This window comes from Colletotrichum acutatum (genome assembly GCF_030867785.1).
Source record: "Colletotrichum acutatum strain CBS 112980 chromosome Unknown BDZ83scaffold_8, whole genome shotgun sequence".
Classification (NCBI taxonomy): domain Eukaryota; kingdom Fungi; phylum Ascomycota; class Sordariomycetes; order Glomerellales; family Glomerellaceae; genus Colletotrichum; species Colletotrichum acutatum.
In genome coordinates, this window is record NW_026849002.1 from 126,763 (window position 1) to 152,284 (window position 25,522).

At 53.4% G+C, this 25,522-nt stretch overlaps 9 protein-coding genes across 9 annotated transcripts; 3 read left to right on the top strand and 6 right to left on the bottom strand.

Moving 5' to 3' along the window:
- Positions 1–228: 228 nt before the first annotated feature.
- BDZ83DRAFT_567099 (uncharacterized protein) lies at positions 229–828 on the bottom strand (the record flags this gene model as incomplete). Its single annotated transcript, XM_060503921.1, has 3 exons — positions 229–435; positions 513–678; positions 731–828. 3 exons carry the CDS (start codon positions 826–828, stop codon positions 229–231), a joined length of 471 nt encoding a protein of 156 aa, XP_060370101.1.
- A 1,458-nt stretch (positions 829–2,286) lies between these two features.
- BDZ83DRAFT_567025 (redoxin) lies at positions 2,287–3,216 on the top strand (the record flags this gene model as incomplete). The annotated part of the gene is made up of 3 exons (XM_060503913.1): positions 2,287–2,410; positions 2,481–2,683; positions 3,040–3,216. 3 exons carry the CDS (start codon positions 2,287–2,289, stop codon positions 3,214–3,216), a joined length of 504 nt encoding a protein of 167 aa, XP_060370102.1.
- Positions 3,217–4,934: 1,718 nt separating this feature from the next.
- Positions 4,935–5,821, bottom strand: BDZ83DRAFT_567238 (ribosomal protein L24e; the record flags this gene model as incomplete). The annotated part of the gene is made up of 3 exons (XM_060503938.1): positions 4,935–5,216; positions 5,339–5,482; positions 5,771–5,821. 3 exons carry the CDS (start codon positions 5,819–5,821, stop codon positions 4,935–4,937), a joined length of 477 nt encoding a protein of 158 aa, XP_060370103.1.
- A 666-nt stretch (positions 5,822–6,487) lies between these two features.
- Positions 6,488–8,018, top strand: BDZ83DRAFT_747688 (adenosine deaminase/editase; the record flags this gene model as incomplete). Its single annotated transcript, XM_060513484.1, has 2 exons — positions 6,488–6,651; positions 6,875–8,018. The coding sequence occupies 2 exons, from the start codon at positions 6,488–6,490 to the stop codon at positions 8,016–8,018; spliced, it is 1,308 nt and encodes a 435-aa protein (XP_060370104.1).
- Positions 8,019–8,558: 540 nt separating this feature from the next.
- On the bottom strand, positions 8,559–9,439 carry BDZ83DRAFT_567166 (nascent polypeptide-associated complex subunit beta; the record flags this gene model as incomplete). Its single annotated transcript, XM_060503930.1, has 3 exons — positions 8,559–8,788; positions 8,939–9,111; positions 9,378–9,439. 3 exons carry the CDS (start codon positions 9,437–9,439, stop codon positions 8,559–8,561), a joined length of 465 nt encoding a protein of 154 aa, XP_060370105.1.
- An 838-nt stretch (positions 9,440–10,277) lies between these two features.
- BDZ83DRAFT_747690 (assembly factor cbp-4) lies at positions 10,278–10,763 on the bottom strand (the record flags this gene model as incomplete). The annotated part of the gene is made up of 3 exons (XM_060513485.1): positions 10,278–10,414; positions 10,470–10,654; positions 10,711–10,763. 3 exons carry the CDS (start codon positions 10,761–10,763, stop codon positions 10,278–10,280), a joined length of 375 nt encoding a protein of 124 aa, XP_060370106.1.
- Positions 10,764–15,418: 4,655 nt separating this feature from the next.
- On the top strand, positions 15,419–19,112 carry BDZ83DRAFT_422079 (uncharacterized protein). The gene is made up of 4 exons (XM_060502986.1): positions 15,419–15,950; positions 16,693–17,276; positions 17,469–18,435; positions 18,487–19,112. Exons 1-4 carry the CDS (start codon positions 15,710–15,712, stop codon positions 18,618–18,620), a joined length of 1,926 nt encoding a protein of 641 aa, XP_060370107.1. The 5' UTR covers positions 15,419–15,709; the 3' UTR covers positions 18,621–19,112.
- A 29-nt stretch (positions 19,113–19,141) lies between these two features.
- BDZ83DRAFT_602937 (uncharacterized protein) lies at positions 19,142–19,996 on the bottom strand. The gene is made up of 2 exons (XM_060507199.1): positions 19,932–19,996; positions 19,142–19,677 (listed from the first exon to the last, which is right to left on the bottom strand). The coding sequence occupies exons 1-2, from the start codon at positions 19,975–19,977 to the stop codon at positions 19,232–19,234; spliced, it is 492 nt and encodes a 163-aa protein (XP_060370108.1). The 5' UTR covers positions 19,978–19,996; the 3' UTR covers positions 19,142–19,231.
- Positions 19,997–20,447: 451 nt separating this feature from the next.
- On the bottom strand, positions 20,448–21,541 carry BDZ83DRAFT_661605 (uncharacterized protein). The gene is made up of 2 exons (XM_060511063.1): positions 21,282–21,541; positions 20,448–21,214 (listed from the first exon to the last, which is right to left on the bottom strand). The coding sequence occupies exons 1-2, from the start codon at positions 21,514–21,516 to the stop codon at positions 20,463–20,465; spliced, it is 987 nt and encodes a 328-aa protein (XP_060370109.1). The 5' UTR covers positions 21,517–21,541; the 3' UTR covers positions 20,448–20,462.
- Between the last annotated feature and the right edge of the window lie 3,981 nt (positions 21,542–25,522).

The following is a 25,522-nucleotide window of genomic DNA, read 5'->3' on the forward strand; positions in this document are numbered from 1 at the left end:
ATGGCACATTTTCGACAGTGATTTTACACTAGATGAATTTATCCAATAGACGCACAGGTGTCGGCCGAGAGGATTCTGGACTTATTACTTCGAGACAAAAGCCCTGCCGCCAGGAACACGGGCCATACACGACCATAGTACGAGCCATTGGAAGTCATGCCCTACTAGTCTCCGGGAAGGATTCGGATCTTTGTAGTTCAGACAATGTCTTGGCCCAGAGGACAGATTTTACCAGTGCCCCTCAGAGATATCAACGGTATTCACATCAACGCCATCCCGGAACCACCTCTCTGTGTCTTCAATTTTGACATCGTTCCCGCTCATCTGTCTCTTGCGCATAAGCCCGTTCTCGGCAAAGGTCCAGTCCTCGAGACCATACGTCCGCCACCACTGACCCGACTCATCATGCCACTCGTACCAAAATTGGACGGCAATCTGATTCCAATGGTCAGTGGTCTTTCAAAAGCGCAGCCACAGCTGCGGGGTCAACCGGTGACTCTGAGGGAGCATACCTTGTTATCGGTGAAGGCGAACAACTCCTTGCGCAGTCGGTAGCCATTCTCCTTCTCCCACTTCTTGGTCAGCCATTGCTCGATCTCATCTCGACCCTGCAGAAAAGTGTCTCTGTTGCGCCAGATGGAGTCGGGCGTGTAAGCCATCTTCACTTTTGCGGGGTTTCTGTGGCCATGTCAGTGGGCGTCTGCTCCAGCGGCCGGTGAGGGGCACGGACTTGGAGTTCCATCCATCCTGGGCCGCCTTCACCTTGATCCTTGCGGTTTCTTCGGTGAAGGGCGGGAATGGCGGCCTGGCTTCGTCCTGGCTGGCCATAATTCAAGCAATGCGATCTTTCCAAGTGATGATGTCTACTTAGAGTAATGAAGCTATTACCTTGGCCATGACAGCAGTTTTGAACATGTCAATCACGCTAGAAGAGGACACAAGCACCGGACAATGCAACCAATCACAGGCACAGGCTGCCGGGAGTTCGGCCTTTGTCAGCTGTCATCAGCGCCCTTGGCAAACACCGCGGGTTCTGTTCTTACGGAACGACGTCAGATGAGGCGCAAAAGTTTTGATTTTTCAACCTTTCAGCTCTAGTTGAGAAATTCCAATCTAGCTTTAGCATGATGAGTCTTTCACACATCGGATGTCTTTAGGAGAGAGCGCTACAGTGGCAAGCAAAGGCCGACGCCGGCACCGCTTCTGCCTCACCACACAGAGCCGCGCTGACATGCAGTTGCGGTCTGTCGTTGTGAACTAGGTACCGGACGATTGACTTTTCTGAGTCCCGGCAGCTGGTTCTTCAGACGATAAAGTTAGGCAAATCTAGACAAGCACATGCTCGCCGACTTTGTACCGTCTGCACGCCAACGACGACAACATCAGAAATCCCACGCCGCCCGGGTCTTGAGCACCCGCACCTCGCCATGATGACAAAAAGCTCCCATTGTCACAACCTCTTGGCACAGTAACTCCGAAGGACGTTGGTGGAAGGCCGACAGGCTGGATGCTCGGACGGCCGAGAGGGGCCCTTGTTCGCCTTCCCCCCACCGGGGGAGAGAGGCCGGGGATCGGAGCCCAAACGGACGCGGCATAAATTCCCGGTCTTGCGTCATGTCACTCTGTGGGCCGAAAAGGTGCGCATTTGCTGGTGTTATCAGAGTTCGAGGTACATGTCATCTATTCGTACCTCCCAAAAAAGGATCATCTGTCTGTTGTCACTTTGAACGCTGCTGTTATCTACTACCTACCTACCTTACCTTACCTTGAGCAGGGGAAAAAAGATACTTTGCATCTTTACATGGCTTTCCAACGCGAAAGCGGGCAAACAAAACAACTCTCCAGAGTTTCGAGACAAATCGAACCGTCGCGTCCTCTTGTTAGTGCAACGGTAGGTCCCCGTGGTCCGCACTTTTTTGCCCACTTGTATTTCGTCACAAAGATACTTTGCCTGTTGTGCTTGTGCCTGAGATGGTTGGCGGTGGTCCCAGGAAGGAGTGGCCGCCCCGCGGCTAAGGAGCGTAGTATCCGTATCTCAAATACAAATCATCACGAGCTCCACTTCCCTGGAAGCTCGCAGAATTGCGCCTGGGACCCTGACTCGGCGATCCCTCGATATCCCGCCCACCTACTAATTCGCCCTACCTTCCTTTCCTTTATCTGATCTTGTTTTTCCCTTCCTTCCATTCTTCAACAAACCACTCTACTGCCAATCCACTCTCAAATCTCCAACTTAACTCTCTCTTTCTTTACCAATTTTCAACCATCCCATATCAAATCATCAAAATGTCTGGTCTCAAGGTCGGCGAGCAGTTCCCCGAGGGCGTTGCCTTCCAGTACATCCCCCACCAGGAGGAGACTGCCGACTTCAAGGTCTGCGGTATCCCCATCAAGTACGACACCGCCAAGGGTAAGTCTCTCTCTATCAATTGAAGCATCACGAAAAGGAGATTCATAGCTAACTTCTCCCGTCCACACAGAGTTCAAGGACAAGAAGGTTGTCATCGTCTCCATCCCCGGTGCCTTCACTCCCACCTGCTCCGCCTCCCACCTGCCCGGCTACATTGAGCACAAGGACGAGCTCAAGGCCAAGGGTGTCGACCAGGTCATCTTCCTCGCCTACAACGACCCCTTTGTCATGTCCGGCTGGGGCAAGGCCAACAACATCAAGGACGACTTCATTGTGAGTTTTACCCGTCTCTGTCTTGCCGCTGCTGTTGCAATTTTTTTTCCCGGCGTGTTTTTCTTCAGCTAGCAGCTAGCTCTAGCTGTGCTGTACTGTTGCGTTGTGTTGTTTTACCCCTCCCCCTCTTTCCGTGGAGCTCACCCCTTCACCGACTCCGATAAACACAGCCCGCCCCCCACCCCCCACTCTGCCCCTCCTCAAGGGAGTGAGAAAAGAGTCTCAACATGATACCACGATACGCTCAAGTCGCCTCACCTGCGAACCTGCATTCGTATCCTCTCGTTACCACCTTTTGTCGCGCAATCTCACAAACACCGTCACAAGCAAGTATGAACTAACAACCCACTCCCCAGGTCTTCGCCTCCGACGCCAACGCCGCTTTCTCCACCTCCATCGGCTGGAACCACGGCGAGCGCACCGCCCGCTACGCCATCGTCATCGACCACGGCAAGGTCGTCTACGCCGAGAAGGAGACTGAGCTCCAGGGTCTCGAGGTCTCTGGCGCCGAGCCCGTTCTCAAGGCTCTTTAGAGAGTTGGTACCTTGTGCCACTTGAAGATTTAATGAATTTTTGCGTTGGGCGGATTCCTGTTTTTACATGATGAGAAATGCCTTTTGAGAAAACCAAGACATTGGTCTCTCCCTTTTATAGACAGAATATGGGGGAAAGAAAGGAAAACTTTTCCGACGACGCGTTTAGAACAAAAGCTCATATAGAATTTTGAACTTTCGTTAAACGAAGGCTTCCGCTTATAGAAATAGAGACAAACTGAATGGTTCATAAAACTCGATCACAATCATGTCCGAAGTGCGTGTACATTTCTTAGAAACTTGATAAGTAGACTTCATTTGATGGCTGTGATGGAAGCTGTTCGACAGGAACTACGTGTCACTATCAGATGCCTTTGGAGAACTCAGTAGGGCAGACGGACTTCGTCTCGGTATATGGGGCTCGGAGATGCGATATTGCCGCGAAGAGAGACGGTCCGGGCGGGGATAGGAAGGAATCGAAGGAGGAGGAAATGGTTATCTTTCCCCGACGCTGAATAGAGTGTTGTTGAATACGTTGACTTGGATTGATCTCCTACGCAGATATATGTTATACGGTCTTTACTCTATAGTACAAATAATGCGGGTAGGCTGAGGGTATTATGATTCGAGACGATGATGCATGGCAGTTACGGAGGCGTGCGTTTGATATGTACTTATGAGGCTAGTGATGGTATCAGTTTGGAACTTACCTTACCGGCTTGATGTAGTTGAGTGAGGACGAGGTTATGGATTGTTTGTCGATGATCGTCCTTATAGCGAATGGATGTATGGGGTTTATCTGCCTGTTGTGTAGTCATATTCTCCGTCGTTTAGATGATATATCTAGTAGATGAGCTCCGATGATGGGGCAAGCGCGAGCTAGAAGAATGAATCCCCCCAAAGTCATTGCGGGATAGGAGAAGGGCTTGAGCTTACAGGAACGTTTGTCATCGGCAGTAGGCTTCGAGTCCCCATTTTGAGCGCATGAAGCCGTGGAATCGAAGAAGTGTCACTGTCTTTCTACTCCTATTGAGGGGGTATATGATGTGGCAGCCACTTGGGGTGCGATATATTTGGTTGCGTGTTTCATGTAGCTTCGCTCTGTGAGCGACGAAGGAAAACAGACGGAAGTCTCGAGGGATGGGAAAGGTCGGCTTGGGGATGACACTCAGATCCCTCTAGGACACATCAGAGATAGTCCCTCACTCATGTCAAGCCCCAGGTATCACATCATCACATGGTACCAAACAAAAGAGAGGCTCAAGTCACCAAAGTAAGCAGAACTCAAGGATCAAAAACGTTGGTAAGAATCCCCCGTTGGGACAATTCCATGCAAATTCCGTGCTACCCGTGAGATTGTGTAGTTATAGAACCCCAAAGTCCCCGTTTCAAAGCACAATGAACCCTCGACTCCAATCAAGTTTTTTGAACCTGGTCGTATTGTGCCTTTCACCAATCGTTTGTTGTCAGAAGCGTTCGTTCCTTCTCTAAAAACGGTCCCCCTCACCAGCCGGAGGGTTGAAAGAAACCTAACCCTCGGCCGGGATTGGTTGATGCCGTTTCTGTCTTTGCTTCCCGCATGTCACACCAGCCTCACGCCGTCTCGACAGAGAAATGTTTTTACTCTTTTTTTATTTCATCATGTCAAGAGAAGAAAACCCATCACGAAACCCAAATTTTTCCCCAATCCTCGAAAAAGAGACTAGAAAAAAAGCTGTTTAACGGGTACGGGCCTGGACCTTGGGAGCGGCGCCCTTGGAGCCCTGCTTGGAGGCGATGGGGCCCTTCTTGCCACCGGCGGCGGCGGACTTGGCCTTCTCGGCCTTCTTGGCGGCGGCGTCGGCGTTCTTCTTGTCCTTGGACTCCTTGATGGCGGCGGCGCGGGCGGCGGAGCGGGCCTCGGGGCGCATGGAGCGCTTCTCCTTGATCACATCGAGGGAGGCACCGACGATGGCACGCTGGGCCTTGACGGTGCGGCGGGTGCGCTTCTTGGCGACCTCCTGTTGTGGGGGTCAGTCATCTGTTTTCTCGAAGGTCGAGGTTCGCGACGCGTGAAGGGGTTCGAGATATTGAAATCTCGAATGGGACCCCTGTGACAGCGTCGCGAATGGTTGGCACTCACCTCAGAGATACCCTTGCGGTGCTGGCGACGGTACAGAACGGTCCAGGCAATGCGGCGGGGGTTCTTGCGCTGGAGGAAGAGGGACTCGGACTTTCCGTTCTGGAAACGGAAGATCTTGGAGTCACCGCGGACGTAGAGCTTACCCTGTATTATCAGAGTCTCGTCAGCGTCTTGTTCCCATGTGTGGTTTTTGCCTTGGCCTCCTCCGTGAAGTCGTCTCCATGCAATCATCTTTCCTTTCCCCGTCGATCGATCGTCAGACCCCTGGCTTGTTCATCCATCCAAGTCGTTGCCTCTCTTGTCCCAACTCGTCCATCTGAGGTTGAGCTTCCTTACTGCCCAGCCATGCTTCAAACAGGTTCCTTCGATCGACGGGAGAAAAGATGATATCGGAAATGTAGGGAGGGGTGGGTGGCGTTGTAATCATCGTACCTTTCCAGGGTAGATTCTCTGTCCGGAGAACGTGTCGTCGTACGTGCGCATCTTGAGAAATCAGTCAGAAAAAGAATCCCTCTTGAATTTCGGAATATCCTCCTGTAATCGACCCTCAATTCGTTCTCTTCGTCTGGCCCAGCAAAGTTGTTCGTGGAAAGTGACTGTCTTTCGGGAATGGTGACGTTGCGTTGTATTGGGTAATCGCTAGGCCAGCAGTCGGGAGAAAAAATCGAGGGTCGACCGGACGAGGGGGTAATCTATTGAACGTACATTGGCGGTATTGAATGCGAACGTTGGCTGACTTGTCGATGAGGTCAAAGGGTTCGGGAAGGGGAGGGTAAGACCAGGCTGGCACTCTTCGCGAGATTCTACAATTTTCGACTCTGGTTCGGAAATTCGTCGTGGGAGGGTAGAATAGCCTAGTGGGCGTCAACCCTACGCGGACGGGACGAAAGAGTGGGCCCGCTTGGTGATGTACGTGTCACGTGCAGATAGCCATTACCGATACTGGTCGACTCGTGCTGCGCCACGTATTAGGTAGAGTGTAGTGAATTTGTGGCTTGAGTACTCCAGATGCCCCACTCTCAACTTCAAGTCGGGATGGGTGGACTGCAACACAGGTTCATGCTTCGGAGAAATGTCGAACGGATACCGGTGATGAAAAGTTGGCTGAGGGCGACGAGACCGCTCATTAGCAAATCTTGGCCGCTGAAAATGCCAGCCGATCCCGATGACATTGCAGATGTTGTCCTAGGGCAGTTCAAGAAACTACCTACAAAACGCAGGCCCCAGGTTAGAGACAATGGCCTACATGAATGGGTTCCCCTGAGCGGCATCGTCGCCGAGAAAGATGGTGTATTGACTTGTCTATCACTCGCGTAAGTAAGACGGTCATATATATGATACTCATAGGATGGTTCCGGATCGTGCAACTGGTAGTTGGTTCTTGCGGTACAAACTCCAGACGCTGGATCTCATCTTGCTTAATTCACAATATTCTATATGGACCACCCTCCTCGTAGCTTCCATGATCCGTAGCAATATCAGACATCATTATCTCATAAATCTCATCAATGACCAATTGGCTGACACCTACCGCAGAACGGGCATGAAGTGTCTCCCAGCCAACAAACTCCCCCTGGCAAAAGGAAACGCCCTCCACGACTGGCACGCCGAAGTCCTCGCCATCCGCGCCTTCAACCGCTACCTCCTGGACGAATGCGACACCCACTCGCAGGGCATCTCGCTCACCTCAGACATCATCACAAGACGTCCACCCTCCACCATCTCCCCTTCCTCGCCCCAACCCTTTGCAATCAGAGACGGCGTCACCCTACACATGTACTGCTCCGAAGCCCCCTGCGGCGACGCAAGCATGGAACTCACAATGGCCGCCCAAGAAGACGCATCACCCTGGGACGTGCCTCCGCCCCCATCCTCACCCGTCCCATCCGGCGTGACTCCTCCTTCCGCTCCCGCTCCCCAGACAACGGACACAACCCCCCTCCCAGGAAGAGCCTACTTCTCCCACCTAGGCATCGTCCGCCGCAAACCAGCCCGCGGCGACGCGCCCCCGACAGCCTCGAAATCCTGCTCCGACAAGCTCGCGCTCAAACAGTGCACCTCCCTCCTCGCCTCGCTGACGTCCCTGCTGATCCATCCACGCAACGCATACATCTCGTCCGTCATCCTCCCGGAATCGGAGTACTCCGCCACAGGTTGCGAGCGCGCCTTTTCAGAGAGAGGACGGATGAAGGCCGTGGCAGCGGGCGAAGCGGCGGGTTGGAGAGGCGGGTACCGGTTCTCGCCGTTCGAGGTGCGTACCACGTCTAGAGAGTTTGAGTTCTCGAAGCGAAGGGTTAGGGGGAAGGCTGGGGCGGAGAAGATTGCGGCGAGTAACCTCGCTGCTGTCTGGACGCGTGGTGGTGGCGTGGATGAGGGGACGATGGGCGGCGTGCTGCAAGGGCGGAAAGCGTTTGATGTCCGGGGCGCGAGCTTAGTTTCTAGGCGGAGGATGTGGGAGCTCGCGGCGGCGGTAGCGGAGCGGATGGCTGGAGAGGAAGAAGGTGGTGAAGACGATGAGGTTAGGAGTTTGTTGTGGCGGGCATTGGATGTTGATGCGTATGGCAAGGTCAAGGGCGGGGAGTTGCTTGCTTGTCGAAGGGAGGTCAAAGAGGCTGCGAGGAAGGTTGCGTTGGCGGGGTGGGTTGTTAATGTTGGGGATGAGGAGTTTGCGAGGTTGTAGGATGGGATTTCCTCACGGTGGCATGTAGGGTGAGAGGCACATGAGTGCGGCGCAATTGGAATATCATTTTGTTTCACTCCTCACATCTTGATCAACTCACCATCTCATCATCTTGTGAGTCTAAATCGTTGACTTTGTCGAGACCACAATACTGCGCAGTATGGACATGGACGATGAGCCTTAAGCGTCTCCCAAGAGCCTGACTTTACCACGTCCACGTACACGCACACAATCTCAACCGCCAGGAAACACATTGGGAGCGTCTTCGTATCGATCCATTTTTGCGTTGGAAGTCAAGTTTGTATCTCGTTAATTTTCCCATCCCTTAAAACCCACACACTCGTTCATAGATGATAGGCAATCCACGGAACCCAAGGACGGTTTCGATCAAATAAGTATCTCTCTTCTCCCTCGAACTCCCATGACAAAAAGTAGAAAGGTAGTCGCAGAGAGGTGGCACCGTTTGGTTTGGGAGCTTTTTTTCATTTATTGATCTTTTTTCGGCAAATTTTCATCCTCTGTTGTGAAGTATTTCGCCGCTTACTCGACCTTGCTCTCAAAGTTCTCACCCTCGACCAGGTCGGGAATGTCGTCCTCCTCACCGTCCTTGCCCTCCTTCTGCATGTTCTGGTAGCTCTCAGCGAGCTTGCGGAGCGAGGCGAGGGAGTCGGGGCCGAGCTGGTTGAGGATGCCGGGGACAAGCTCGGTGAGCTCCTTGTCCTCACCGTTGCCGTAGATGGCGAAGGTGTTGGCGGGGACGGCAGCGTGGACTGGAAGAGTTTCATCTTTAGCATACGTCCAAGTACTTCTTCGTGCGATGAGGGTATGGGAGGGTAGAAGAGCTATCCTCTGGTGCAAGGGCAAATGTGTATCGGGGGAGAAGGTGTGACGGTGATGGTGGTAGTTTGATGGTCATTTACCCTTGGGAGCAGCAAAGTGGATGACGTTGCCGTCAGACTTGAACATGTTGACCTCCTCAATGGCCTGGATGGGCTGGACGTTGAGCTTCTTCAGGGCAGCCTGGAGCTTCTTGTCGTCGGCGGCGGAGCGCGCGGGCGCACGCTTCATCTTGCGGCGGGGAGTGCCCTTGCCGCTATCGTCGGGCGAAGCATCGATACGTTAGTCATCATTTCCTCTTTGTAAACATATCGCGAATGGGCGGGTTCGGGAGTTGTGTTTGTATGCAATTTTGTCTTTGTTTTCTGGATATTTCGCGAAGTTCTCGATGAGGGAGAGGGTGTAGGGAAAAAATGAGGGGTCAATTTTCGGAGGTTCACACATACCCTGCGCATCGCGAATATTAGCTACCAATTTCGAAACCGACAGCATAACGACAGCATAGAGCAAAAAGACATTGACGCAAACGTACCGATACGCGCGGAGGCACCGAGCTTCTTGAGGCGTTCCTGAACGTCCGACATGGTGGGCAGATTGGCTCGAAAATTGACGAGTTTGGGGAGGGAGAGGGACGGTTTGGCGTGGTGGTTTTGCGGGTGGGGGAAAGGGAAGCAAGCTGATGCTGTGCGGTCGTCCTCAGGGCAATTAGCAAAAATGTGTGGTATGGAGGTGGGAAAAACCCGGGCGGGCAGCCGCCGGCCGACCCCCCTCAGGCGAGGACGGGAGCTACGACCACACGCATATTCCCACCCCCGCCCTCTTTCCTTTCCCTTCCCGTCCCGCCGTGTGTGCAGCGTCCGAGGGAAGTAAAATTTACTGAGGTGGGCAAACTACTCACCGTGATTCGTCTCTCGTTTGTCACACGTTTAATTATCTACCACAAGGCTGAAGCCGGCTCTGTCAGCTTTGCGTGATGAAGGTGATGCAATGATGGAGGTTTTGTGCGTGCCAAGAATTCCCTTCGCTTGCGGAAATAGTATGTGCCGAGGTACGTTCCTTTTTTCGACCTTACCGAGAGCTCACCGAGGAAGGTGGGGCCAGCTGAGCGATGAGCTTTTCGGCTTGCCCTCTCGAGTAGTGTTGAACGAGGTTGATTTTCTTCGTCAATGGCAATCACAGTCCCCTGACACAATGCATGTTGCCATATCTAGGTCGATTTTGATACAGCCATCCCCACAACGCAATACTGCTGCCGCGCAGTTTGTCAATTTCATTCAAATGTCATTGAGCCCTCAAACGCCTGAACGCAACCCTCAGAGGTCGGCATGGTATCTTTCGTTGTTATACAGCCATACATGGCATAATCCCAGACCCTTCGAGACCACATTGATATAGTACAGTCCTTCGCAGAGTGACGGGACATCAATCCAAGTCATCCGACATTCCCGACTCCTTGCGCATCGCCGCTTGCTGTGCCTTGAGATCTGCCTCTCTCCTCCTCTGCTCGTTCACGCGTGCTTGCTTTTGTCTCTCGATATCTTCGTCTCGCACCGTCCAGACTTTAACTTTGTTAGCTTCATGCTGAACCATGATCCCAACTTGTGGTAGGCATACTCGGCTTGTTCGACTTGGAGTATTCCTTCAGCTTCGTAACAAACTGGTCGAACTCCTCCTGCGTTTTTTCGCGGTTCGCAAGACTCCTCGCTTGCAGCTCGGGGTTGTATCTCTTAAAGAGCTCCTCTTCCGTCGGCGACACCCACATGGTGAAGGCCGGGCCTCCCACGCAAAAGATCCCGCCGCTGTGCCCATCTGTCAGCTCGCCATTCCCTGCAGACATTGAAGAGTCTCAACGTACCCAAGCAGCATCTTTCCCCACAACTTCCAATTCGTAGCCTTCTTTGTCGCCATGGTGATTGAGTTTGTGCGATGCAGCGAGATAGGAGATGGGCTGACGGTTTGGCGAAGCTCCGGCAATGGAGGCTTGAGTTCGGGACTTTGCGACACTGAGGCAACCCTCTCACAATCGATGACGAACCTGACGCGCTTGATTGGAGATCTACCAGTAGATACCCAATTTGGAAGGCGGTGGGAAGCTGCCGTCTCGTGCACCCTTAGGTAAGCTTGGACTCGGTGACTTATGGTGGTCCATTCGCTCTCTTGAGATGATGTGGCTAGTGCTCCCTGTGGGACATCAGCTTGCATCCGCATATTCTTAGACTGAAAGTTCAAGCACCAATACGAATAAGACTCGGGCTCGAGTCCGTTCGAAAGTGTGGCACACTACACCATCAACTTTCCATGATCGTCATAACCCACAGACCAGTTCTCATCTTCCCAGCACATCTCTGCAACCTCGTGGCGCAGGCGGAAGACCACATGTCCGAGGGGGCTGTGCTCACTGTCACCAACATCGAACAAAACGTTTGTGGTTGGACGATGCCATAACCTTTTTGGAGACAAGCAACGCTCCAGATCGACATGCAGGAACGCAAGAAAACGCTTCCCGTGCTCCCCTCCCCAATGACAAGACGAAATCGAGCACCGACCCTCGTGAGTTGCGGCAGGATATCCCCAGAAAGGGAGGCCACCTACGGTCCATCAGAAACCCATGTGCCGGCCAAGTCTTCAGTAGTGGACTGGCGACGACGGCGCAGCCGCCTTTCGATGTCAGTTACAATTTGTCTACTCTCTGTCGTTGTGGCGAAAAGAAATCAAAAGGCCTCCGTCTTCAGGGGCGTAGTGTCTTCCACGCGACTGAGGGCTTCCTGTGCATCGTGATTTGGCCGTTGAGGATTCGAGCCATGAACCCCACCTCACATGGAAACGCCGGCCTTGGCCGCTCAGCCCTTCCTTCGAGGCGGGAAAGAAAACGCTCTACTCCGAACGGGACGGAAGCTGACGAAATGCCTAACCCACCTCAGCGCATGCTTGGCCGCTTGGCCGTACGTTGACCGGGCCGAACGGCCTTCCTATTCGACCTTGGTTATTTCCACACTAGATGTGGTCGAGAAGTGGAGGCGACGAAGGCGAACGTCGTAAAGCAATACGATAGGGTAGAGGCCTCCTAAGCGTGACCAGAGAGGCTGATAGACTGTCGATGAATAGCAACACTGCAGAGACTTCGTCACAAGGACATCTAATCATTGCTCTTGAGTTCTTGCCAAGTGACTTTCCCGCTGGGTGATGCATTTCCAAGTAAGAAGGAATGCCGCTACAAAAAGCAGAGACTAGCGGCGCTGGCTCGGGGTGGGTGCATAAAGAGGCATTGCTGTCACTCCAGTACGATGTACCAGCACCCGCGCTCCGGGCAAGAGGACGGGAGTCGACGGGAAGCGAGAGAGATGAGACGAAATGTCGCGGACAGGCTCGGCGCACAGAGACTCTGCGAACCTAATTGCCCCTCGTCTCGCTGAGGGTCCTGTCGGCACACCAGAACACCAGACACACCGGAAAACGGGGTTCAACAGGAGCCTGGACTGTTTCCGCACCCTTGCTTTTTCGGTTCTCGATACTTGTGAATAGGGTTATCCTCATACCCTCCTGATAAATTGCTTCTTGTTTTGAGAAGATGTGAGCAGGAGCCGAGTAACAGCCGGGCCCCTGATGCTCACGGCTGACGGCTGATGGGTGATGATACTGGATCCCCATAAGGCAGACTCCATGGGAACAGCGGACTCAAACGAGGCGTCAGGCCAATGAGGTTCGCCACTGGGGAGTTTCTGATACAGCGCGCTGGTTGTGTGCACCGAGAGAGAGAGAGAGAGAGAGAGAGAGAGAGACGGAGCCAGAATGCATTGCAGCAATGCTCGTTCAACGGGTCCTAGGGGGTTTGTGAATGATCCCTGCTTCTTAATAAGGCACATTGTGCAACCCGGGTCGGGCAGTCAGGTGAGAGCAGGCGACATGCCTGGTCAGCGTCGTTTTTCTTAGGGCACAAGATTGCATCGCTTGCGGTGGCTGATGAAATAGGTATCCGTACTGGAAAGGGCAAAAAGGAAGAGGTTGTCAGATGAAGCTTTTTAGGGATGTTGCTATAGAGGCACCTAATTGAGGTTGGAATGTCTCTGGTCCTATCCGCCTCGTGACGACGAAGACGGAAACGGAATGGTTGTTGCAAATCATTCGTTGAAGACAACTGTGACATTCCATTGATGGTTGCTGGACTGACGTCTTTTTCTTTTCTGTTCGCAAAGTGAATGAATGAGTGTGGAGGGGAAATGGGACGTGGAATGCAAAGGCTGGGAAGCATGGAGTCAATGGACCCATCCACTCGGAGTACCTCAGGGTAGGTACCTATGGATGGACCCAGTCATGCCAGTAAGGTGCTGTACCTTACCGTGGCCATGACCTCAGTTCCAAGCCGCGACGCCGGGAAGACCCTCGTTGCAGCGCTGGGATGAACCTTCTCTGTGAGGGCTTCGTGCTGCGGCTGTCCAGGCGCATTGTGACGGTATACCTCGCTGAGGGCGGGAGGGTAAAAAAGCGAGAGAGTTGCACATTGCCTAGTCGTGGGTCCGGCGGCGGTTCAGGCATGGTTGTCCAACTGATCCGGGATATCCTCTGTCATGCTGCAGTACTCATGGAAGGCTGTGGGTTTCTCAACCATGGTATGTAGTGTAATCTATCCGGTCTGCAAGCTGATGGGCGGGTCGCGGAAGGCCCCAGAGAAATAAGAGTATAGGACCCAGATGAAAAGATTAATGTTGTTGTAAATGTAACGAGCAGGCCGGCGCAAATTGAAGGCGGTGCTTCGGTTGGATCCCGCTTCATTCATTGCGCCTGAAGTTCTGAAGTACAGTACCGGTAGGCTGTAGCCCCTTCCCCCCTCTGCAAAGTCACTCAAAGTTCTCCGTAAGAGTAACCTTAAGCTAGCAGCGGCAGTGCGAACGCTGCTTCCGTACCTTGCCTTAGTGAGGTACTTTATTACTTGCCTTAGTAGCGCAAGTACCGAAGTAGCGTCGTATTGAGTGGATGAGCTTCGTCTCTGGTGTTGAAACCACCTTGACAGGCCGAAAGGTACGGATCCTTGTGATCACGAAGACGGCGATGGTGAAAGATTCCAATCATCAATGCCGTTCGATAGATGTCTCCTCTACCATCTACAGACTCTGAGCATGGTGTTGACATCAGGTGTATCGTTTATAGAGCACGTCCGGATGACATATCATCACTTGTCAGGTACACTAATGAGAGATCGGGTACGTTAAGGTACTCTATGGTAGGGAAGCAGGAGCGGCATGGACAGAAAATGGAAGGACACGGCCCCAACAGGCGCCTTCTCAAACACGCTGTCGTCATTTTGTCGCTGTTGCTCAGGGACCTTTGATTTGTTCCTTTTTTCTGCAACAAAAAAGACGTGGACATCAGTTCTAAATTGCCGTATCCAAGTGTGTATCATGCTAACACTGCTAAGACAATTCAACTCATTTCACGAATTCAAGTAATGTAGGTAGGTAGGTAGACACTACACAGTTGTATTCCACGGACATGATTGTAAGGTAACGTGGTGCGAAAGCGGGAGAGGTAGAAGAAAGGTACCTTACCAAAGGTACATGGCCATGGGAGCACTTGCCTTCCATGACAACCGCCGCAGGAACGCCTCGTAACCGGGGACCCTGGGAAAGCGAGACACCACCTCCCCGATGCTCCAATGCTCCAATGCTTCCCCCTCCATCTCTCTACGAAAAGGAAAGGTACCTGTTCGCCCCGTGCCTTACATGCGCAAATCGAGGTACCCGTCCCCCCCGGGCGCTCGTCCAACAACCCAATCCCGTCCACGCATCCCGCCCAGTCCAGTCAAAATCCTTCTTCCCCCAGTCTTCCGTCTTGTCTTAATTCATCTGCGCGTTGCACCGCATCCGACAGCGCCTCCTGAGGTGCTTTGCTCTTCTTCTCTTCTACTAGCAATTCCCTCCCGAGTCCCAGCCCCAATCCACACACCCGTACGAATACCTACCTACCGCACCGCACACACGTCGTTCCTTTGGTGTGTGGACTGTGGACGCGTGCATGAGCCAGACCTCTTCCTCGCTCTCTATCTCTTACCGATACCCTTCACGAATATCCGTACTCTCCTCCTCCTTAAGCAACCTGAGTCGCTCAACCTTGAACGGCACGGCCATAATACACAAACTACCCTCACAAGAGAGAGAGCTTGGCCCAGCCTCCTCCACCCCTCCAGCATCAACCTCCAGTCGCATCCCCACTGCCGCACTCCGTCAACTGCCACCAATAGACGCCGTGTTCTGGAAACACCTGCGATCTCCCCTTAACGGCTGCTCTATTGAACCTACTATCCGGCATTGCCCAACGCGCGGCTCTACTTCATTTCTTATTCTCTCCTTTTTCCTCTGTCCCCCTCTCTCTATCGGTTACTACTCCCCTTGAAATTCGGCTCACTCCGTCCTGCGCGCACCGAACCCCTCGAAATTGCAGTGGACTGTTCTCTCGTCCCGGATACCAACTCGAATCGTCCGCTCTCGCGCATAGCCTGGCCCGCCGAAACTGTCGATCAACATTGAGCCGAAACGTGCGGAATCCCAGCCTACAAGACCACAACAACCCCCCGCCAACCCTTGGCCTTCTCGACAACGTCAGCTATGCGCCTGTTGTAGTCTGTCCAATTCCGCAAAGCTGTGGAGCTACACCTAATTTTCTCCTTTACGGTAACCTTATGCGATCCCGGGCCGCCTAGGAGCTGTTACCGAAGCCAACACTCTTCCGACCTCGAACCACCCATCTTTTACCCCAACACACACCCCAAAAACACACTCGACCGAAACTCGCACATTGCGCCACTGATTCGAAAGGTCGACGACACGATCCCGACACGAGAAGTGGTGGCATAGCAGACGATGGCAGGTTATCCGGGTCAGCGTCCTTACGGCGGTGGCCCTCCCGCGCCTCGTCCTGGCCCCGGACCGGGCCCAGCGCCCGCGCAGCGGGGTCCTCCTCAGCAGTATGACAACTTCCAGCAGGATGGATATGGTTACGACTACTATGATGACGGCGGCTACGACCAAAACTATGGCGGACAGTACCAGGACCCCAACTACGGCAGAGGTCCGCCGCCGAACCAAGGCTACCCGCCGCAGGATTACTATGGTGGCGGCCCAGGGCCAAATGGCCCGCCGAGGGGAGGACGGCCGCCTCAAATGGGAAGAGGTGGTCCCATTGCACGCCCTCCGACCGCAGATGGTACTCGCGGCGGATATCCGCCTCGTGGCGGTGGCGGTCCCCCAGGCCGAGGAGGTTTCCCCATGGGTCGTGGCGGTCGTCCCGCTCCGTATGAGCGATCGGCCAATTCAGATCCAGCTGGTGAGTTGCGCGTGTGCCATTCATGCCCTTGGATGCTAACCATTCCTAGCAAACCGTCCTCGAGAACACGCACCGATCAGTCCTCCTGGCGCCCAGGGATTCAGTGGTGGCGCTTTCCCGTCATTTCCAGGACAAGGCCGTAAGACGGACCTAGATGCTGAAAATGCGATTCTGAACAAGATGGCCGGAATTGACATCTCGTCCCAACCTGTCCAGCAGCGACCTCCTGGTGGACCTCAAAATGGAAGAGCGCCGCCACCTCATGGCTACTCTGACCCGCGGCGTGGCCCTGAGCCAGGTTACGGACAAGACTTTCGAGGAGATGGCTACGGCCAGCAAGGCCCTCCGAGGGACGATTTTGGCCCCCCTTCTAGAAGTATGACCATGCCGGTCAACGATCAAGCACAAAGGCGCGGGCCTCCGCCACGCCAGGACACATATGGTGGCCCAGGGGGACCGCCACGTGGTGGTGTTCCTCCTCGGCCTTCAACAGCGCAAGGAAATAGGCCGCCACCGCAACGCATGTATCCCCCAAACCCGATGCCGCCGCCACCGCAACAGCAGCAGCAGCAACTGCCTCCGCCTCAGAATGCAGGGTATGGGGGACCTGGAGAGTTCGGAGGCGATCAGGATGGATACCGAGATACTAGGGCGTCATTCGGCGATGTCTACGACGCCTATTACCAACCTTCACGCATGAGTAACCAAAGCGCCCACAGTTACGGTCACCATGATGCTCCCGAGTACAATGGGGCACCTTCGCATGCTCCTCGCGGTTCTTTTGAACAGCACATGCGCCCAGGCATTGCCGAACACACGCAGCCGGGCGCTAAGCGCGTTCCGGAAATGAGTCGAACCAAATCGCAGCCAGATCTTCGACAGTCGCAGCAGGCTGTCTTTGAGATGGCCGGTGACGCTCCTCCAATGCCGCCAATGGGTAACGGCTACCAGGACGCATACAACCAGCCCAACGGCTGGGACCAACCACAGAATCCGCAGATGGGGCGTCCTGGTCTGCCCCAAGGCCCTTCCCCTAATCGAGGCCCCGATTCTCTGCCATCTCATCCAGCTCCCGTGCGACCTGGCCACATGCCTAATTCCATGGTCAATATGAATGACAAGCCCGCGCCTGTTCGCAACTACGCCGGCGCTCCTGGCGTACACGTATCGACTCCTCCTGCCGGGCCTGGCAGCGCACCCCCGCCTCAGCAGCAAATGCTCCCTCAGCAACCCAGCAAGGCTTCGCTTCAAGAAACAACACCCGTTACACAGGAAGAGCTGGAGCGTCTACGCCAGGTTGTCAAGTCAACACCGAACGATCAAGAGACTGCCATGAGACTAGCGAAGCGACTGGTGGAGGCGGCCGATGTTCTGGCCCCGAATCTTGCCGATCCGAAGATGAAGACCCGTGCCCGGGAGAGATATCTTGCCGACGCAAACAAGATTCTCAAGAAGTTGTCGAGCGCGCAAAACTCTGAAGCAATGTTTTTCTATGCTGACTGCCTAGGCCGTGGCTTGTTTGGACTGGAGCCTGACAACAAGGAGGCCTTTACATTGTACCAGTCGGCTGCTAAGCTTGGACATGCGGCTGCGGCGTACAGAACGGCAGTCTGCTGTGAGATTGGACATGAAGAAGGTGGTGGCACAAGAAAGGATCCCCTCAAGGCCATCCAATGGTACAAGAGAGCTGCCACGCTCGGTGATACGCCAGCCATGTACAAGGTCGGTATGATCTTGCTCAAGGGGCTTCTTGGCCAGCCAAAGAATCCTCGCGAGGCTGTAGGGTGGCTCAAGAGAGCTGCTGAAAGAGCTGACGCGGAGAATCCTCACGCATTGCATGAACTGGGTCTGCTCTACGAGTCTGCAGCACCCAACGATGCCATCATCAAGGACGAGGCTTATGCCTTCCAGCTGTTCCGAGAGGCGGCCGACCTCGGCTACAAGTTTTCACAATATCGTCTCGGCTGCGCCTTCGAGTATGGTCTGATGGGCTGCCCCGTTGACCCCCGCCAGTCCATTATGTGGTACTCCCGCGCAGCTCAGCAAGGCGAGCACCAATCTGAGCTGTCACTCAGTGGATGGTACCTTACTGGTACCGATAACGTCTTGCAGCAGAGCGATACCGAGGCTTACCTGTGGGCGCGCAAGGCTGCCACGGCCGGTCTGGCCAAGGCCGAGTACGCGATGGGTTACTTTACCGAGGTGGGCATTGGTGTGCCGGCCAACATGGAGGATGCAAAGCGATGGTACTGGAGAGCAGCTGGTAAGTTGTAATTGCTTCCGTGTGGCGATGTATGCTGACCCGTTTCCACAGCCCAAGATTTCCCCAAGGCACGTGAACGGCTCGAAGACCTCAAGCGCGCCGGCAAGAACGGTCCCCGACAGCGCGAGCGCATTTCTCGCAGCAAGATTGGCAAGCAACAAGAGGGCGAGTGCTCCGTTATGTAGGCGGCAAGTCATTACCCAACGCAACAACTTGATGTAATACGAACGGTCCGGGCTGGGTTCCTGTGTCGACCGCAACGACGACCACGAACAGAGGATGAAGAGACGACGACGAGGTACAACTCTGTGTACTTGTACGGCATCAACCGACAACAGGATGTTTGATCTATACGGAACAGGAAAGAAAAGGCTTACGAAAGACGGAAGACAATGGGGGGAGCCACAACAGGCGTTCTGGACAAACGGTAGTCTAATTTCCTCCGTTGGATGGGAGGCTCCTTTGTTTGATTGAGGGGCCATTCATATTCTTCCTCTACCCCATACAGGCCCATGGAATGAGGATGGTTCTGATGAGGGGCTGGATTTCAAGCACTCATGTCAATGTCTCATCTGAGGGCAGGTTGTTATGGCTCATACAGCCGATGTTTGGCGTTTAGCATATATAATTATTCATCAATGTGGTCTTTGGTGATTCTACTTTTCTGTCGTTTGACATAATTTTATCATTCGATGCTATGTGCGGATGCCATGGAGTACCCTATTGACACGCTTGTTATTCCTGGTGGGTGATGTCTGCCTTCTCCCCGGCGATTTCCTCCAACAAAACTATTCGATTACAATGACCTTATCTCTGTTTCGTTCTGGTCAGACAATGTGCATCTCGGCTCGGTGCCGTAAAGGTAAAGGAGGTGGATAGATGTAGCTGCAACTGTCAGCAGGTGAGGTTGAGTCTCGTTCGGTTTCGGTCTCGGGTCGTGTTTGTGCACCGGGGGCTGAGGCCTTCTCATCCGAGGTGAAGATGATTTGATTGGCATGATGAGGTTTCTTGGCTGCATGATTTGGCATTCTCGGTCAAGGTCGTTCGGGCGAGGCAGAATGGTCTTCTCTACGAAGGTCAGAAAAGTAGGGAAGTTAGGGAGCGGGGGATGTTCATTTGACGGGGGTTTCGTGCGGCCCGGGACGGACTTTTGGAGACGACAGGGCGGGGGTTGAGGGGCCGGACCGGGAGAGTCCGTCGGCTCGGAGGATGCGGATAGCACCGGGGGCAAGAAGTAACGGCCTGGATGTATATCAGCGGTCTGTCCTCGTTGTGACGCGAATGATCTAGCTTGGCATGTCGCGATAATCGTCGTAGACGTGATGTTTCGTATCGTCGGAGAAACTAGCTTTGGCTTGTATTCAAATATCAGCCGCGGCCTGCTGTGTGTACGACCTTCACTGAGCTTCTGGTAAGGTAGGAGAAGCGACCTTTCCAAGACGTGATGGATGAATCAGGGGAAAGAGCGCCCACGTTTCCCTCCTTCCTGAGCGTACCTTCCATCTGAATACAGGGAAGGGCATATATCCCCCTAAATCCCATTCCCGTCACCAGCCACCAGGCGCCCTCTTTGGGGGGTCAAGTCAAAACTGGCTGGGTGGTGGAGTGGTTGAAGTCCACGAACAGCCTAATCGGTGAAGGCTTAAAGGTCTCGTGTTCGAGTCCCAGCACGTGCGCCAGAGATGTAGCCCCCGTTCGCCACCGGGGGGGGGGGGGGTGAACTCTTTTGTCTTCTAGATCTTGCCTTTTTGGTGGATGTATATCGTGGATGTTGTCCAGAGTGCGAAGCCTCCCTTAAAACGTGATATTGAATTCTCTGTTACGTATTGCCCCTTTCCTACCAGCTACTCCAAGTCTTCCTTTCACAGCACCTCTCCCCGCCTGGATCTCTACACCGAACGAAAGGCAACCTTTGGAGAAGATTGGTTGAAGAGGGGAAACATCGCATGGGTTTTTGAACATCAAAATCATACAAGGATTGGGTCACGTCTTTCAAGTGAATTTCGAAATTCCCGCGTCTCTCCAAGCTACAGTAGCGATATGGACATACTCACAGTAGCAGCAACCAGCATAAACCCCAAACTCAAAGAACCCGAGCCGACCGCCGTATTTGTTGCAACCCGAGTGGAATTCACCCTCATACAATGAATATTCGACCTCGCCAACTTGACATTAAATCTCTCCTCCCCAACCCACGTATTGAAAATCAGAATCTGTACGCGGTTCGAAGCATTCAAATACGCCTGCCTCGCATCCGCGCCATCAACCAACCCGCTTCCAAACCCCAAAATCTCACTGCCACTCGTGACCGGCGGCAGGTCGCCTCTCGCCGTCGAGGTGGAATTCCTCGTAACGTTGGGGTTGAGGTCACTCGTCCTAGCTCCATGAATCACAGCACCATACCCAAACGTGGCATTACACTCCGGAGTCGTCTTCCACGGGGGCATTCTCCCGCCGCAGCCGTCTCGGGTGAGTGTTCTATCGGAGACGTAGAGGGCCTCGAGGCATGCTTCGCCGAGGACCGGTTCGCAATCTGTGCTGTTGCCGTTCTCCTCGGCCCAGAGGTTTGTGACGTTGGGAGAGAACTCGACGTCTAGAGATGTCACGCAAAAAGGGGAATCAGAGCCACGCAGACCGCCGGATGACAGGTTTCCTCCGCGGCGCCAGGATAGGGAGTAGGAGGTGGCGATGTAGTGCGGGTCGGTGACGTTTCGGCCTAGGTTGACCTCTGTGGTGTTTTGGGCGAGGTGAGGGAGACTGAATTCGGATACGTTGACGCCTGGTGGTGAGATGTAAGTTTATCTAAGTCTTTTTTTGAAATCTGGAAGAGGGAATTGGGATCGTACGCCATGTCCACTCGTCTTGTCCAAGCTGCGGGGCGTTACCTAAGAAGATCTCAAAGGGGCGGAACGATATTTGGCGTGTGGCGTTGGGCTCTGCTATTGCCTGTTGGAGGATCTCTATGGATTTATTATCGAACACGGTGGGCGGCGATGCTCTGAATGTTTGGGCGCGGTCGTTCCAATAGCTAAAGGGCGCAGAAGCGCGTGAGAATAGGAGGCCTACGATGGGGAGTTTCATTCTGGACAGACGGTTTCTATTGATGATGATAACGCTGGGATAGAGGACACAAAAAGTTGTCTGGTAAACTTTTTCAGCCCGCGATAGCCTTATGCGCAATTTGGTCTTTAAACTCCTCAAGATCTGGATGTCTGGACAGAGGAGGCTCTCGAGGAGGCGTTTTTCGCCCCGGGCGGAGCAGATCTTGCCGATCTTGTCAGCCCTACGCCCGGTAGATATCTGGGGTATCTGACACCACTACGTGCGCCCAGGCACTATACAGTACTTGTGATATCACTTCTAGTCATGGTGAAGAATCATATTCGCAGATGACTGGCCAGTCATAGTGAAATGGAAATGGGCGCTTCTCCTTGAGGTATTGACAGACGTTAAAATGCCAAGACAGAGATAACCTTTAGAGCCGAAATGCCACACCAAATGGCTGAAGCTGACAGTTTGATCCGATTGAGAATGCGTCCAATTGGGCTTCAATTACCTTACAGCAATGTCTCAAAGGATTTCCTCTGACGACCCTGGCAGTCTAGACTGCTTGAAAAATAATCAGCTGCGGTCGAGGAACGAAGTGAAGAGTACCTATTCTCCCGAGAATGGGTGGCTAGTGGTCTTGCCCACGGCTTTCGTCTGATAATTGAGAATCAGACTGTTCATGCAAGTGCGAGTAACGTGTAGGACTTCTGTGAAAGGTAATGATTTATTGCATTCGACACTCAAGTAAATCGCGAGCAGTGCAGCCATCATTCAGGATGTTGCCATGAGTAGCCGAAAACCTAGTCGGTATAGCACTAGGCTGCCATGTTCAGATGCTGTAATCGGTGTGTAAATATCTACCTGTACTAATCGTAGCTTCAGTTATTCACTTATCAGTTTTTCCGTCCCTTCCTTACGCTCAACTCAACTCAACTCTTCTATCCATATCCAACAAGAGACCTCAAAACGATGGGAGAAGACAATACTGGTCACACCGAGGACAGGAAGATCGGTACTCAATGCTAGATGCGACGCGGGGTGAGGAAGATGGAGTCGCTCCTGAGTTGTAAGAAAGCCCAACGCCGGCTCTGTATTCTATCCACCACGTGGATAGATTCCTCTCTAGGCCCAAATCTTCCATCAGAGTTGTCAAAATCGGCCCATCGAAGTTCAAGACCTCAAATTACCTCATTGATGGATGACCTCACGACTCTGGTGATCCTGTTTCGAGTATGGACACTCATCTTCTTCGTCCTGTACCATTCGGAAGTTCCCCCCACGCAAGTCCAAATCTAGAACTCGACCGACCTCGGTACGGCCGGCGTGTCATCCGATGTTTCGCAACGCAGGGTAGCAATCAGCAAGATGGCTCCCGGAGTCCGAAGGGGGGATCGTCCCGTGCCTTGCGTAAGGGTCAAGGCCAGAGCCAAAAGGGAGAGAGAGAACCTCGTTTTCGGGGGGGGAGTGGATCAAAGGGTTGGGCTGGAAATTGGAAAAGTCCCTATCCATGCATCATGCCAGCGTAGCGAACTACGTGTAACGGTCGAACTCGTTTTGCTTTTCCGTATTGCCAGGGCAGATCTTGGTAAAAGTCACGCCGATTACGGATAGGCTGGGCGTCGAATAACATGGAATTGGGAATTACGGACGAACTATGTGATTCTGACGTGAACGCCCCATTTCGATGTCGATAATTCTCCGGCATCATCGGCCGGGTAGAAGGGAGTTGCAGAGCCGGATGGACACAAGTGAAGGGGCGACGAGCCGGGGAGGAACCGGAACTTGGAAGTGAAGGGGTTAGAAAAGTTTAAAAGATTGAATGAGTCTTGGTATCTCGGAAGAAGCAATGAGAGGGCCTTTTTGTCGATGGCAGGGCGAGACAAGTCAAGGCGCTGGAGGAAGCAAGAGGAGGATATCATTCAAGTGAAATGGTCGGAGATGGGTCGACGGCGATGGACGTGGCGGGTCGCAGGGAAGCGAATCTCTCTTCTCGAGTTCTTCTGAAGAGACTACGGAACGTCTGATTTGCGACTTTCCAATCTCAGATGTTTCGTTTTATTCCTTGTCTCTCGTCGTTCACCTCTTTCCCTTTCTGTCCTTTGAAATTCTGCATTTCAAAGGAAGAAAGAAAGAGTGGGAGAGCATTTCATCCGCGGCTTCCACGAACCGGCGATGCCGCGATACATGGCCGAGATTACGGATACTGGGGAGAGAGACATCTCCAGTTCGTGGTGCACGGAGTATTGTGCGCTGGCAGAATTTTGGGGACCATATCCTTCAAATCATCGTCACACGTGGTTGTTGCTTTTCTGGAAACTTTCTGGATGGGGAGGGGTTACACTCTCGACGGGGTTAGCAAGGCTAGGTTGCGTCTTTCGTTGCTTATTCTTGCCAGGCTAGGTACCAGACTAGCATTCAAACGACCTTGTCACCTTCAGATCCTTTTTTGGAAGCAGGCAGACACATTCTGAAATACTAGAGATGCGGGGACTTGAATGTGCGTTGTGTAGGACTCGGCAGAACGTTCTTCGAGGAGAGGAAGAGAAACCACATGCGTTGAGATCCACATCAGAGAGAGAGAGAGAGCGCGCGCGCGAAAGAAAGGTCTTTCGGTGTGAAGGCACAAGACGGGACAGTCCTGTTGCAATAATGGTGGAGGCCTTCCTGCCATCCGATGTTTCGCGGTCCTGTCTGTGTTTGATCACCAGTTCATCCCAGCATGGCAAAGTCCACCCCTGCCCTGAGATGTCTTATCTCTCTCCCACTCTCTCAAGTCTCAATTCTCAAGTCTCTCTTTGCCTTGCTGCCAAACCGATGATAGGCGCGCCCGCATACGAAACCACATGACGAGCATGCGGCACAGCAGCACATGGAGTACACGAGACAGAAATGCACTGCGAGATATGCACGGCGATCATCGACGCGAGGGTGAGCACAACGGCGCGACGACAAGGCACTGGGACCGGCGACCATGTACTTCTTCCCCCCTCCAACTCGACCGTTCACAAGTCGGCGTCGATTTGTGATCTCACAACCGAGTGGGATTGAGACGGCGGGTGGTGGTGGTGGCTGCTGACTGTCCATCGTCCATCTGCGTGGGCTTTTATGTGGGATGCTTATGCTGCAGAAGGGGGAAAGGGCAGAAATTTGACGGATCATCTAATGCAAGCCCATCCAGCCACATCACTGTGTACGATGCAGCGAGCCTCTCGGTTTGAGAAAATTCACCGCCATCGAGATTGGTAGGATATCACATATGCCGCCGTACACGACGCGATGACTCCCCCCACCACGGCTCGATTCCCAGGCGGAGGGAACAGCGAGCGCAAGAGAGATCTCGCGATCTCACGATCGATGTGGTCAAATGTCCGACCACACTTTTTCAGTCGGTATCAAATTTCTCCGAGCCAATGAAGACGGAGGGGCACAGCACACCGCGGAGCCGAAGTGGACGGAGTATCCAGAAAGGAAGCCCGAGGGGGGGACGTGGCGGGCAGATGAAGATCCCAAGATCGTGGCATGCGAGCGCAAGGACAGCCGAAGGAGGGGGGGTCCTGAGGACAGCGGCGCCAACAAAACAACGCACAGATGTTGCGAAAATGATGTGTCTTTTTGGGAACAATGTTCATAATCCTTGCTGATGAGCAGGGATATGTGCTCATGAAGGGATGGGTAGCAGGGGTGGGTGATGGAAGGACGGCGTTCCGAATCCTAGATATAATTGCTTTTTCTTGCATTTTCTTTAACCAGAGTTTTTCTGCTTGTCTTTGGAGGGAAGAGGAAGTGAGAGAGATTCGGTCTCGGATTTTGGGGGCCTGGCTCAAGGTGGCTGATACATGAAATCGGTTACGATGACCTGAAGCAGCTCAAGATCATATCCACTTTGATCGATCATATCGCTATCCGAGACTCAAGCACCAGGGTTAACTAGGGGACTGTGACGTCTCTTGAGGCAAGGAGGCGGTTGGGCTGAGGCTCAACCAGAGGCGTTTGAGAGGCGTTCAGGGAGCCCAAATACATTAAACATGGCGATTTTAGA